The sequence below is a fragment of the Myotis daubentonii genome, chromosome 15 (genome assembly GCF_963259705.1).
Source record: "Myotis daubentonii chromosome 15, mMyoDau2.1, whole genome shotgun sequence".
Classification (NCBI taxonomy): domain Eukaryota; kingdom Metazoa; phylum Chordata; class Mammalia; order Chiroptera; family Vespertilionidae; genus Myotis; species Myotis daubentonii.
The window spans coordinates 11,521,173-11,535,878 of NC_081854.1; the positions used below are offsets into that span (position 1 = coordinate 11,521,173).

The following is a 14,706-nucleotide window of genomic DNA, read 5'->3' on the forward strand; positions in this document are numbered from 1 at the left end:
TGCCCTTCTCTGTTGCTTGGGAGAGGTCTAGATTAGCTGCCTCTGGCGATGAAATGCAGCCTCCCACTAGAGTTAGCAATGATGACACTAATACGTGTATAGTAATAAGGGCTGTTTATGAAATGCTTATTAAGTTACTATGCGACTGGCACCGTTCTAAGCACTTAACAGAGTTCGTTATATTTTTACATTCAGATGCACATACAACCCAGTAAGAGCGATCATGAATCACGTTTTGTAGACGCGAATACTGATGCCCAGAGAGGTTAAGTCACTCGCGTAATATCACACAGCAAATGAATGAATGACGGAGCTGGGCTCTCAAACCAGGTCTGTATGACTACACAGCCAGTTTTCTCTTAATCCCAGTGACAGCCCTAACCTGCGGGGGCAGGTGTATTTGGGATTCATTAAGCCTGATTAGGACTAATTGAGAGCCTCATTGGGGCCGAGCGACCACCTAGGTACGTAACGTCACGAAAGAGCGTGGCAACGCCACCCGACGTGGGAGGACCCATCCACGCTCCCGCAATCAGCCGTTTAACGACACTGCCCCCTGACCGCCTCGCTTCCGCCGTACATTTGCATATTCAGCGAACAACGTCGGCGCGTAAGCGCGACGCGGTGACGTCAGGGAGCGCCCCTGCAGTTCCCCCCCGAGCGTAGGCACGCACGCACGCACGCACAGCGACAAGCGGGCGGAGGAGGAGGGAGAGGTTGGAAGCGCCCCGCCCAGTCAGGAGGGTTACGCGTCCCTCGTGCGACCGCCAAGATGGTGGTGGGTGCGTTCCCCATGGCGAAGCTGCTATACTTGGGCGTCCGGCAGATCAGCAAGCCGCTTGCCAACCGCATTAAGGCGGGCGCCCGTCGAAGCGAGTTCTTCAAGACCTATGTCTGCCTCCCGCCGGCTCAGCGTGAGTCTGACCCCACGTCCCTCCAACCTTTCCATTCTCCAACCCCTCTCAGGTGGTGGTTCAGGGGCTGGACTTCTGTTCACGACCAATCACAGCCCGAACCGGCAAAGTTTTGCAGCCAATAGGGAGGGTCTCTGGGATAAGGGCTTGCGGCAAGTCCAATTGCAAGGGCGGGCGTGGGCTAAGGGGCGGGGCAGGGCGCTAGCTCCCGAGTTGAAAATACCAGCCAATAGAGTAAGAGAGCGCGTGGCGACTGATGTCTGGGCGAGCCAATAGTGTGGGACGAGAGTAATTTGGGCAGGTCCCTCCGGGTGAGAGGAGCTAGGGGCCAGCGGAGGAGGGACTAGGCGGAGTGATTTGCCCAGCCATCCTTGGGCATCTTGGCTTCCAAAACTCCATCTCGTGCCTCAGTTTTCCTCTTGTGTTGGGAGGTTAAAGGTGTTTGTATGTCATTCGTTTAGGACAGCGGTTTGCCTCGGTTAATACTCTGGGAAACAGGACTGGGTTAGAAGCGTATCTCGGGGCAAAGTTAAGTTGCTGTCTGGGGAGGTGGCCTGAGAATCTGGCAAAAAGGCAGTTTAACCAGAGTGGACAGACACTCATCCGTCTGTTCCTTAATACACTGATACACCGTGTTTGCTCGTCCATTTATTCAAGAGACAGCCCATGCTGGCTTTTTGCTGGCTACTGAGAGAGACACTCATGACCCGTCATTGTCACCCCCAAGTGGTCAGGGTGGTGGGAACTCCGGAGCTCAGAGAGGCCACCTGATCCAGGGTCATGGTGTCTAGACGAGGGCAGCCCGAACTGAGATCTAAAGGGCATCGTAAACACTCAAAATACAAGCTACTTTAAAAAGATGAACTAGATGAATAGGCCTATGGGAGCACAGAATAAGGAAATTGCTGTAATTTGTTGGCTCATCCATCCATCCATCCATCCATTGCTTCATTTGGCTAGTATTTTCTGAGCATCAACTCTGTGCCTGGCCTTGTGCTGGGCAGTGTTGGTGAGACAGCAGGGACCAAGTCAGCCCAATCTGTGCCCTCAAGGAGCTCAGCCCAGTAGAGACCAACCCATTCTGCAAGAGTGACAACCAGATGGGCAGAGCTGGGATGGGATTGCCCACTGGATGCCTGACCTGGCTTGGGGTTCAGGGATGGCTTCAGGGTGAGGAGACCCCTCACCAGACAACATGGGGGGCAGGGATGATGTCGAGGGAGCGGGAGAAGCATGGGCAAAGGCCAAGTGGTTAAGAGGAACACATACCATTTTTTATTTTTCTTGTAAGTTTGGGTGCTTAAGGTTTGCATTCTGGAGCCTACAATTCTTAGTCCACTGGCGTTTTTGGTGGGCCTTTTGCCACAGCTGCAGATCTTAGCCTGGAAAAGTGTTGGATCGCACAGTTACCAAGTACTCTCCTATCAGCTTATCTTACTTGAGTTTCACACTATTTTGTCCCTATGTCAGGGATGGGAAATGACTTCTCCCAGTTTATAGAAGGAAAAAATGGAGACCTCAGGAGCAGAAGTGAACTGCTGCGGTCACACATGGGTTTGTGCCAAAGGCAGGACCTAAATCCTGGACTGTGCTGGTTTCTGTTCCTGCCACTGCCTTTCTCCCAAACACTGATATGTCTTCGCATTGTGGTTTAGAAGGTGGCTTCTTGAGTTAGGCTGACATGGGTTCCATTCTGGGCCCTACGTCTTCCCGGCCAGGTAGCTTTGGGCTGGTCATTTAACCAAGCAGAGCTTCAGTCTCCTCTCCTGTGGGTATTTTATAGTCACAACATTTATTGCGCCCTCATTTTGTGCTAGGCAGTGTGCTGAGCACTTCACGGGCCTTCTGACATTCAGTTCTCACACATTATTATGAGATGTGTATACTAATATTCCCATTTTGTGTGCTATATACGAATTTATGCTATGTATAATACGTGTTGTGAGGAGTAAACTGATATACAATGTTAAGTCAGTGGTTCACAGATGTATATGTGTAGACGTGAATACAGCAGAGAAGAAAATGCAAAAAATCCTGTCCTCGGGGACCTTACATTCTGGGGGGAAGCCAGACAATAAACAAAATCAATAGTTAACATATGAAGTGTATTAGATAGCAATAACTGTTCTAGAGAAAACACCCGGGATGCAGAAGGAGGAGTATTTGGGGCAGATTGTAGGTGTAGATAGGATTATTAGGGAGACCTCACTGAAAATACTCAGGTGTCGGGGGGAGAACATTCTAGCCCAAAGGTTCTGCACATGCAAAGGCCCTGAGGTGACAGTGTACCTGGCATGTTGGATGAACAGCAAGGCAAGTGCGGCTGAGCAGACAGATCAAGTGGAGACTGAGGGCTGAGGGGAAACTGGTGGTGCTGGGAAAGGCGGACAGACTGCAGGGCCTGTGGGCCACTGCAAATGCTTTGGCTTTACTCTGAGTGGGTGGGACTCACTGGAGGGTCTGAGCAGAGAAAGGACAGGATCTGTGTGTGATATATATATATTTAAATTTTTTTTATTTGTTGGTTTGAGAGGGAGAGACATACATTGATTTGTTGTTCCACTTATTTATGCATTCATTGGTTGATACTTGTATGTGCCCTGACCTGGGTTTGAACCCACAATCTTGGTGTATCAGGCCAATGCTCTATCCAACTAAGCTACCTGGCCAGAGCTCTGTGTTATATTTTAACTAGAGATCTGGTGCACAGAATTTGTGCATGGGCAGGGTCCCTAGGCCTGGCTGGTGATCAGGGCTGATCAGGGCCTTCTGGCTGCCGGCCAGGGCCTCCCTTCCCTAGCTGCCAGCTGGGGTCTTCCTTCGTTCTGTGCCGCCCCCTGGTGGTCAGGCATGTCATAGTGAGCGATTGAACTTCCAGTCTGCTGGTTGAATTCCCCAGGGGACACTTTGCATATTAGCCTTTTATTTATATAGATAGCATGCATTTGGTAATCAGGGTGAGGGTGGGTGTAGAGAGGAGGCAACACAGTAGTCCAGGGGGAGGTGAGTGGGGAGAAGAAGTCAGATTCTGGAGAAAAATTTCCCCCAACTCTTCACTTAAAATTGCCAAACCCACAGAAAAGTTGAAAGAAAGAATGGTGTAGTCATTAGTTACATACCCGTTACTACCTATTTCATCCATTATTAGCCTTCAGCAAATTTGCTGTGTCTTTGCTTTTATATGTATGCTTGTATGTATGTATACACATTCCCCCCCTGAACACTTTGAAAATAGTTTGTGGACATAACACTTCACTCCTAAATATTTCAGCCAGTATCTCTTAAGAACAAAGACATTCTATATAACACAGCGTCGATATCATACCTGAGAATTTTAATGCTGATAACAATAATATTGATAACAATATTAAGATATAGCTTATATTCTGATTTCTCCAATTGCCCCCCAAAGCCCTTTTTTTTACTGTTTATTATTATTTTTTAATTTAAATTCTTTACTGTTTAAAGTATTACATATGTCTCCTTTTTCCTCCATTGACTTCTCCCCGGTCGTTCCCACCCCCCAGCACATACCCTCCCCCCCCTCCTCACCCTCCATGGGTTATGCTTATATGCATTGTTTATTTTTTTTAAATATATACTTTATTGATTTTTTTACAGAGAAGAAGGGTGAGGAATAGAGAGTTAGAAACATCGATGAGAGAGAAACATCGATCAGTTGCCTCCTGCACACCCCCCAATGGGGATATGCCCGCAACCAAGTACATGCCCGCAACCAAGGTACATGCCCTTGACTGGAATTGAACCTGGGACCTCTCAGTCCACAGGCCGACACTCTATCCACTGAGCCAAACCAGTCAGGGCTATTATTATTTTTAACCTAGGGTCTGCTTAAGGATCATGACTGCATTTCATTATCATTTCTCTTTAGTAACCTTTAGTCTAAACATTGGGATCAAACCTGCAATCCGGCCCACTGCCTGTCTTCATAAATAAAGTTTTATTAGAACACAGCCACACACATTTGTTTGCATTTGGTCTGTAGCTGCAAAGGTGGGTTTGTATGGCCCACAAATCTAAAGTATTTATTCTGTGACCTCTTACGGAAAATGTTTGCTGACCCTGCTCTATAACAGCATTCCTGTTCTTCCTTGTTTTTCATAACATTGACATTTGGAAGAGTCCAAGAGTTCCATGGAATGTCCCCCAACCTCGAGTTTTCTGATCATTCCCTCTGATTTGGTTTACACTGAGCATCTTTGGCAGGACTATCACAGGCATGACGGTGTGTCCTGAGGACATCACCTCAGGGGGCTACTGATGTCTGTTCTTCCGTCATTTGTGATGGTAACTTGGAGCCCTTGGTTAAGGGGGTGACCACTCCAAGAACCTTTCCTTTTCCCCTGACTAGTGAATAACCAGTGGATTTGTTTGGAAGGTGGAGCCAGCAGGATTTCCTGTGGATGGGGTGTGACGTGCAGCCTGGAGGAGGGGCGGGTTGCACAGAAAGGCCCAGGAGCTCAGCCTGGGACAGGTTTAGCTGGAGATGCTATTAGATACTGTTAAAGTGCACTGACTTTCATCTTTACTCTTCTTTTCTTATGTTGTTTCTGTCTTCACATTGCTAATTGCCCATCGCTCTGGCCCCCTGATTGTGCAATTAGAATTCCCAGTAGCAGCTTTGCGTCCTCTCAGGTCAGGCCTGGAACTGACCTATGCATCCAGCGTCTGTGCCTTTGGCCGGGCTGCCTTCTGACTCAGCAGAGAGGCTGGAGTGGTAGGTGTGTCTGCCCGAGAAAAGAACAGTAAATGCCAGAAGCATAACTCATCGATGATGCACTATGTTGGGGAGCAAGAATCTTTTTAAACAAAGAATTCTGGGCAAGAAAAAGAATAATAAAGGTTGGTGATGCCAGGCGGATTGAGGCCACTCTCGCCACAGGGGAGCCGTGGGATGTCTCTGGGCAGAGGGAAGATCCCAGTGTTTCTGCTTACTCCTTTGGAATATGCTGGTCATTTTCCTAGTTTACTGCTCACAGTAGGCACAGCAATTGTCCCCCCCAAAGATGGTCGCATCTTAATCCCTAGCCTATTGAATGTGTTCACCTTACATGGCCAAGGGGACTTCACGGATGTGATGAAATCAAGGATTGGGGGTAGGGAGATTATCCTGGGGTATCCGAGTGGGCCCCTGCAATCACCAGGTCCTTAGAAATGAAAGAGGAAGGCAGGGAAGGGAACATTTGAAGGTGCTACACTGCTGGCCTTGGAGATGGAGGAGGGGCCACGAGCCAAGTAATGCAGGCGGCTGGAGAGGCTGGAAAAGGCAAGGAGTGGCTTCTCCCCTCGAGCCTCTGGAAGGAACGTCCCCTGCTGACACCTTGGGTTCAGCCCAGTGAGACCCATTCTGACCTTATATTCTCAGGAACCATAGATAATCAGTGTGTTGTTTTAAGCCACCGTGTTTGTGGTCTTTTGTTACAGAAACAACAGGAAAGTAATACACCACATGATAACTCATTCAGGTTGCTGGGTAATATTTTTAGAAGTGCTTACCTTTGTGTAGTCATCCCATTTTTTTTAAACTGATTTTCTTTTCTTTATTTTTAAGAGAGAAAGAGAAGGGGGGGGAGAGGGAGATATTTATTATTCCACTTATTTATGCATTCATTGGGATCAAACCTGCAATATTGGCGTATCAGAACGACACTCCAATGAACTTAGCCACCCGGCCTTGGAGTTGGTTTCAGTTTTTCTGTTGCTACATAGCAATCTGACCCAAAGCTTAGTGGCTTAAAACAGTGACCCCTTTTCCCTAGCCAGTTTGGCTCAGTGGATAGAACGTCAGCCTGCGGATGAAGCGCTCTTGGTTCAGTTCTGGTCAAGAGCATGTATCTTGGTTGCAGGTTCCTCCCTGGCCCGGGCCCTGGTTGGTACTCGTGCAGGAGGCAACCAATCAATGTGTTTCTCTCACATTGATATCTCTCTCTTTCCCTCTGTCTAAAAATCAATGGGAAAATATCCTCAGGTGAGGATGAAAAAAAACCTAAAAAAACCCACCAGTGACCCTTTAATTCTTTTTCTCAGTTCTGTGGGCTGACTGGGCTCAGCTGAGCAGTTCTGCTGGTTTTGCTGAGTGGTCTTCCTGGGATTGTGGTCAAAGGGCAGCTGGGACTGGAGTTATCAGGAGGCTCGACTGGGACGTTGAAATGGCCAGTTCCCTCTCAGTGTTGTCTCAGGTCAGGGCCTCTCTTCTCCACACGGCCTCTCCAACAGGTAGCAGAATTTCCCGCATGGTCACTCAGGGCTCCCAAAAGCCAGCTTTCCAGGAGGGAAGGAGTAAGAAGCTGCAGCCATTTAAGGGCAAGACCTGGAACTGCACTCTGTTGGTCAAGGCGACCTTGGCATAGTGAGGGTGGAGGGGCTGCACAGGGTGTGATATGCAGCTCACCACAGGCAGGCAGTCTCCTGCAGAGTGGACACTCTTGGGTTTGAATCTTGACACCACTTACTAGCTGTGTGACTTTGGGCAAGTAGCTGGATCTCTCTGAGCCTCTGTTTCCATATTTATCAAAAAAGGTTAATAAAAGAGCTCATCTGCTGGAATTCTTGTGAGGATGCAGATGACAGTGAGTATTGAGGCCTGGACCAAAGCATGCATATCTGATTAATACTGGCTACGAGAACTTACAGAATTTGTGCTTATCGTTCGCGGGCATTACTGCTCAGATGCTAAAGACGCTGCTTCTAGCCCAGCTGGCACTGCTCAGTGGTTGAGTGTCGACCTATGAAGCAGGAGGTCACAGTTTGATTCCTGGTCAGGGCACATGCCCAGGTCTCGGGCTTGATCCTCAGTGTGGGGCATGCAGGAGGCAGCTGGTCAATGATTCTCTCTCATTGATCTTTCTGTCTCTCTCTCCCTCTCCCCTCCTCTCTGAAATCAATAAAATAAATTTTTAAAAAAACATGCACACCAACAAAAGTTACTTAAAAACTCTGCTTCTAGATAAAGGCTTTTTGTGCTTGATTCCTGCCTGCCATTTACTTGGTGTGTGTCCTGGGCAGGTCACCTGTCTCCTCCTCTGTGTAGAATAGCGCTCACCTCATATGCTTGACGGTTGGGTCTGTTGCGTGCGCCGACACCTTTCGCACAGGCCTGGCACTTACTAAGTTCAGTAAACAGCTGTGTGGCTAAGTGGCCTAGAACCCTGCCTCTGGAGCTGCCTGAGTGTGAATGCCAGTCCTGCCACCTTCTGTGTGACCTCTAGGCCTCAGTTTTGTTGTCTATAAATTGGATTGTTCATGTTGATTCTGTACGTTAATAATCCATAAAGCATTAAACGACGCCTGGCCCTTAAGTGCTGCATAAATATTTGTCTTGACTGTCAGGACACCGTTATTATCTTTTTTATCATCATCATCATCTAATGCTAAACCTTCTAGTGCAGCCGTGGGCAAACTACGGCCCGCGGGCCGGATCCGGCCCGTTTGAAATGAATAAAACTATTGAAAAAAAAGACCGTACCCTTTTATGTAATGATGTTTACTTTGAATTTATATTAGTTCACACAAACACTCCATCCATGCTTTTGTTCCGGCCCGTCAAAAAGTTTGCCCCCCCCCCCCCGTTAATGCGATCCTTCTCTCTCAGTGTGTACTCCCAAGCCGCCTGTAACACCTGAGCAGTCAGTACTTCAAGCCTCTGGATCATGTTGCCTCTCTTCCTGTCGGCCCTAACCAGCACATTACCACAGGCAGAAAGGTCTGGCCAACCAGCAAGGGGCACTTACTATGTTTGTCTGATCATATGGGAGTTATATTTCTAAGTAAAGAAATGTGACGAAGTCGACCAGGGGGAGGGCCGTGTGGCTGAGTAGAGAGCCTCCCACTACCTAATGCTTCATGAAATATTTAAAGCATCCTTTGAAATGAGTGCTTGTACCTGCAAGGAAGAAAAGGGGCTCTTCCCAGAGCAAGGAGAAAGCAGCAGCAACGAGCTGGGGAGGGGGACTGAGCCTTGCAGCTGCCTGATCCTCCAGGGACATTCGGTTTCCCGTGGCCTTGGGGACAGGGGCTGTGCTTGGGAAAGCTGGGCAGGGGGACTGGGAAAGGTGAACTAGAGAAAACCCACCTTGCAGAGGCACACAGCCTCAGATCTAGGTGGAGACTGAAAGGGTCTCCTCTGAGAATTTGTGGCCACTAAGCTGTCTCTCATGTGGGTTTGGGCCTGAATTGCACCCTTTGAAAAGTCCTGGAGACAGCAGGCTGAGAAGGAATCCGGGACCGTGCCCCTAAGCTCCTGGCAAGGACAAGCAAACCCTCTGTAGGCGCGCCACCTGTGCCTGCGCCTTGGAGAATTCCTTCAGGTAGAGATCTGGCACATAGGAGCTCATGATAAAAAAGTACGCGCTGTACGGACAAGCGGGCACCATGAGGGAGAGTCAGCAGACACAAAACATGGCAGGTCCAGACCTGCAGACACTGGGGGCATTGGAATGACCAGATGTGGACATCAGATACCTATGTTTGTATCTGAAAAGGATAAAATAGGAGGAATATAAAACATAAGTACAATAAAATATTACCAGGAAGTTAGAAAAAGAACCAAGTAGAACACCGAGAAATGACAAATACAGCAGCTGATGTTCAGAGCTCCGTAGAAGGCCTAGACCAGTGGTTCTCACCTTGGCTGCACATTAGAATCACCAGGGAATCTTTTTAAAATCCTGATTTCTGGGCCTCATCCTCCGGAAATTCTGTTTCTTTGTTGCTAATGTTGTGGTCCCACCCCATAACAAAGAAAGAATTTCCGGAGGATGAGGCCCAGAAATCAGGATTTTAAAAAGATTCCCAGGTGATTCTAATGTGCAGCCAAGGTGAGAACCACTGGTCTATGCTAGACAAACACCAGATTAAATACAGCTGCTTAGAAGATTGGTGAGCTGAGAGATAGCCCATCTGAAGGGAAAAAGCCAGCTTTGTGGGGTGCACCCCTTAGCTGCCCAGGAGTGCCACCTGCAGGCCCTGTTGGGCTCCATCTGGGGAAGGGCTGGACGTTTTTATTTTTAACATTCTCCAGAGAGGATTCCTGTGTGTATGAGTGTTTGAAATCACTGCCCTGGAATCTATTTATAATCTCCAGGGCACCACGTCGGTTATGTTACAGGACATCCAGGCTGCTGCCGGTGACCTCCGAACAGTTTTATTATGTTCTCCTGTTAAGGAAACATTTTTTAACATTCTCCCCTGTGCGCGGCGTGTGTGTGTGTGTGTGTGTGTGTGTGTGTGTGTGTGTGTGTGTGTGTAGTTATTAGTTATTTACAATCATATATAGTGCTAATATATAATAGTATAGATATATTATGTGCACTTAAAAACATGAAGATTAGCCCTAGCTGGTTTGGCTCAGTGGATAGAACGTTGGCCTGTGGACTGAAGGGTCCCAGGTTCGATTCCGGTCAAGGGCATATACCTTGGTTGCAGGCACATCCCCAGTAGGGAGTGTGCAGGAGGCAACTGATCGATGTTTCTCTCTCATAGATGTTTCTAACTCTCTAGCCCTCTCCCTTCCTCTCTGTAAAAAAATCAAATATATATTTTTAAAAAACATGAAGATTAGAAGGGTTGAAATTAATATTTTTAAAATAAAAATTTTATTTATTCATGGCCCCTCAAATATTTTTGCTCTCCCTAAAAATGTTTCCTTTGCCCTGGCCAGTGTGACTCAGTGGTTGCGTGTTGTTCTGTGCACTGAAAGATCACTAGTTCGATTTCTGGTCAGGGCATGTGCCCAGGTTGCGGGTTCAGTCCTCAGTCAGGATGCATGTGGAAGCAACCGGTCTCTCTCTTCCTCTCCCTTCCTCTCTTTAAAAACAATGAAGCCGAAACAGGTTTGGCTCAGTGGATAGAGCGTCAGCCTGTGGACTGAAAGGTCCCAGGTTCGATTCCGGTCAAGGGCATGTACTTGGGTTGCGGGCACGCCCCCAGTAGGGGATGTGCGGGAGGCAGCTGATGGATGTTTCTCTCTCATCGATGTTTCTAACTCTCTATCTCTCTCCCTTCCTCTCTGTGGAAAATCAATAAAATATATTAAAAACACAAACACACACAAAAACCACAATGAAAACATACTTTATATAGAATAAAAATGTTTTCTTATACAGACACTGTTAATGCATTTGGAAGCGCTTGGTGAGAGCCTAGTTTTGACATTCTTTATGTATGGTTGTCACAGCTGCAAAGACCCAACTAAGGCACAGAAATGCAGTGAGAGCAGTGTGCCATCGGCTACATTTAATCCCGCTGCTCATTTTTCAGTCCTACCCCTTTATATGCAGAGACATTTGCTGGAATTTGCTTGTGCTCACATTGTTAAATCTTCAGTGGAGGTTTCTGAGCAGGAGTCTTTCAGAAGCCCCTCTGTGAGGACTGGTTGCTTTGCAAGCTGAGACTTTTCTCAGGAATCTGTTGGCCCTGGCTGCATTACATTAAGCCAGCGGTTCTCAATCTGTGGGTCGCGACCCCTTTGGGGGTCGAACGACCCTTTCACAGGGGCCGCCTAAGACCATCCGAAAACACATATATAATTACATGTTGTTTTTGTGATTAATCACGATGCTTTAATTATGTTCAATTTGTAACAATGAAAATACACCCTGCATATCAGATATTTATCTTACAATTCATAACAGTAGCAAAATTACAGTTATGAAGTAGCAATGAAAATAATTTTATGGTTGGGGGTTACCACCACATGAGGAACTGTATTAAAGGATCGCGGCATTAGGAAGGTTGAGAACAAATGCATTAAGCGGACAGGAGAGGGCGCCCGTGTCACCCTTTCAGCCTCTGGGTCCAGCACCTTCAGATGGTGGCATCTGCCAGCTGAGAGGCGCTAGAGACCATCTCTGTAGCCGACCTCTGTACAGCTCTGTATATGGCCAGTAAAGCTTAATTTATTCTCCTCCTCCTTCTCCTTCTCCTCCTCCTCCTCCACCCCCTCCTCCTCCCCTTCCTCCTTTTTTCTCTTCTTTCCCTTCCCTTCTCCTTCAAAATATAAACTTAACCAGAAATTCTGATATTTGCTTCCTATGCCCCAAAGAAACACCTTGTCCACCCTCGTTGTTCACCGCTCCTTGAGACTCCGTGGTCAGTGCCTTAGAGGCCTACCCCAATGTCTTGGTCTCCCCCAGGCCTACCCTGATGCCTCTGCCCTAAATGGGGTCTTACCCCCACCTCCAGTCTTGGCTCCTCTTTTCCTGGTGCTCAGGCTCTTGCTGACCCCACCCCAGACCTCTGAGCCTCCATATGACTGGTGATGTGCTCAGAGCTCCCTCACTGCCCTCTAGTGAGCCATCCTCCGGCTTGTAGGCCCGCCTGGGTCCGTAGCAGCTGCCCTCTGCTGCGGGCTCAGCATGCCTTTGCTGAGGGTGATGCCAATTTTTATCTCTTCTTTTTAAAATAAAATCAAATTTTATTTTACTTTTGGGTTTTTCACTCTGAAGTATTTTGGGGGGACTTACTGAATTTACAGAAGTAATATATGCTTGTTGTGAAAGAAAGAACAAGACACAAATCAGTTTGTGTTTATCTGTGACTAACTGAAAACCCAGCCAATAAATCTTAACCAAACCTTAAATCAAAAGGATGTTTATTGTTGGTGAGAAAGGTGGCTCTGTGATTGGTTTGATGGCTTGGTGATGTCATTAGGGACCTGAGGACTCTTTCTGTCTCTACTATCTTTGTCTTTCAGGCCATAGCTTTCCTCAAGGCCTCACAAGGGCTGCTAGAGCACCAGGCATCGTGTCTTTATACTACAGTTTCCAAAGGGAGAATGTGTGTGAGGCAGCGGGGACAGGGAAATGAGAGAGAGCTCTTCAAGGAGAAAAATATTTTCCCAGAAGCCCCCAGGAGACTCTTCTCACTGCTGATGAGTGAGAATTGAGTCACATACTTCCTCTGCTATATGGGAGGTCAGACTGTTAAATATCAAGTCTAGAGTCTAATGACAAGAGAGTAAATAATACAGTAGAGAATGATATAGTGTTAATCATCATAAGCACTAAAGCTGTTGTAGTCTTTACATAAGCTAATTTGTTCTTAGCATTTCCTATGAGGTAGATTACCATCATTAACACTGCCTTAATGGTTGAAGAAACGGAATGGAGTGTTAGGTAACCTGCCGAGGGCACCCAGGTGCTAAGTGAGAGAGTTAGAACCAGATCTAATTCCGGTTTGCACCCACGGTTTCACCTCCATTCCTGGTCTCTGCAGGTAGCCAAATTGTCTCCTACTAGACATCAGTTTATGCACGAGCCTGGAATGTGGCAACATCCCTACAAGCCAGGGTTTATGATCCTGTTTTTTGTTTTTGTTGTTGTAATCTTCACTTGAGGATATTTTTTTCCCCATTGATTTTCAGATAGCATGGAAGGGAGGGAGAGAGAAATATCGACATGAGAGAGACACATCGATTGGTTGCCTCTCTCACGTGTGCCAACCAGGGCCAGGGATCGAACCTGCAACTGAGGTACGTGTCCTTGACCAGAAATCGAATCCGTAGGCGCTCCCCCTGTGGAGCACACTGACCACCAGGAGGCAGCTCCTGCGTTTAGCATCTGCCCCCTGGTGGTCAGTGCACGTCATTGCGACCAGTCGTTCTGCCATTCAATTTGCATATTAGCCTTTTATTATATAGGATGATTAGTGCTTTTGTCTGCTGTATATTAAGCATCAATAAAAAGTTAAACATTTGCTGAAGGTTACAGATACTGAGTTGAGAAATTCCGGATGACCACATTTGAGCTGGTCCAGCTGGGGCCCTCCTAGACCACCCAGTTCCAGGATCTGGCAACTTTTTGTTGTTTATGCTGGGTATAAACTTTCTGGGCTGTAGGGTAAAGGTATGTGTAATTGAATAAGGAACTACCAAAGAGGTTTTCACCGTGGTTCCCAGTTGCTCCACATCCTTGCCAATATTTAATAATGTTTTCATAGTTAAATTTTATCCATTCCAGGTGGTGAAAATGGCAACTCATTTGCTTTTGTCTGATGAATGGTGATGTTGAGTGCTTTTTCATGCGGTAATAAATAGACATTTGTCATGAGACTTAGTTACGATAATAAATAACATTTATCGTAAACACTGTTCCTGAGAATCAGGAATTGAGGAGCAGCTTTGTTGAGTGGCCCAGGCTCCGAGTCTGGCACTGGAGGCTCCACTGCCAAGGTGACGCACCTGCGTGGTCGTTGGTAGAGGCCTCAGTTCTTCGCTGGTTTTGGCCGGAGGGCTTGGTTGCTCTCCACACGGACCTCTTCTTAGGCTACTCACGTCCTGGCAGCTGGCTCCCCCCAAAGAGAGTGATCCAAGAAGGAAAGTGACCAAGGCTGAAGAGACAGTGTCTTTATAACGTAATTTTGGGAGTGACATACTGCACTTGTGCCGCATTCTGTTATTGGTCGTGCAGACCAACTGTAACACCGTGAAGGAAGGGACTATGCATGGGAGTGAATACCGGAGACAGGGATTGTTGGAGGCCATCTTGGAGGCTGGCTTACCACAATTCTATTACTGCTATGAATTAAATGATGGATTTCTTTTTAAAGAGAAAGTGGAAGGGAGGGAGGGAGGAAGGGAGAAAGAGAGAAAGAGAGAGAGACACATCAATTTGTTGTCTCTGCATGTGGCCCAATGGGAGGCCAGGAGCAACCCCACAACTGCACCCTTTGACCAGGAATCAAGCTCAAGACCCCCCCAAAAACAAACAAACAAAAAACCCAAGACCCTTCTCAAGGGCCCACACTCAAACCACTGAGCAACACTGGCCATAGC

The 14,706-nt window shown here is 47.3% G+C and overlaps 2 protein-coding genes across 3 annotated transcripts in view; both read left to right on the forward strand.

The window, feature by feature from the left end:
- The first annotated feature begins 693 nt into the window (after positions 1–693).
- Positions 694–14,706, forward strand: part of OPA3 (outer mitochondrial membrane lipid metabolism regulator OPA3) — a 93,429-nt gene continuing 79,416 nt past the window's right edge. For both annotated transcript variants that reach the window (XM_059666159.1, XM_059666160.1), the window contains exon 1: positions 694–914. In XM_059666159.1, the coding sequence (XP_059522142.1) occupies positions 773–914 (142 nt within the window). In that variant the 5' untranslated portion in view covers positions 694–772. The remainder of the gene's footprint in view (positions 915–14,706) is intronic.
- The window catches only part of ERCC1 (ERCC excision repair 1, endonuclease non-catalytic subunit), a 202,341-nt gene continuing 200,363 nt past the window's right edge, over positions 12,729–14,706 (forward strand). The window contains exon 1 of the mRNA XM_059666154.1: positions 12,729–12,734. The gene's annotated coding sequence lies outside the window, so the exon portion shown is untranslated. The remainder of the gene's footprint in view (positions 12,735–14,706) is intronic.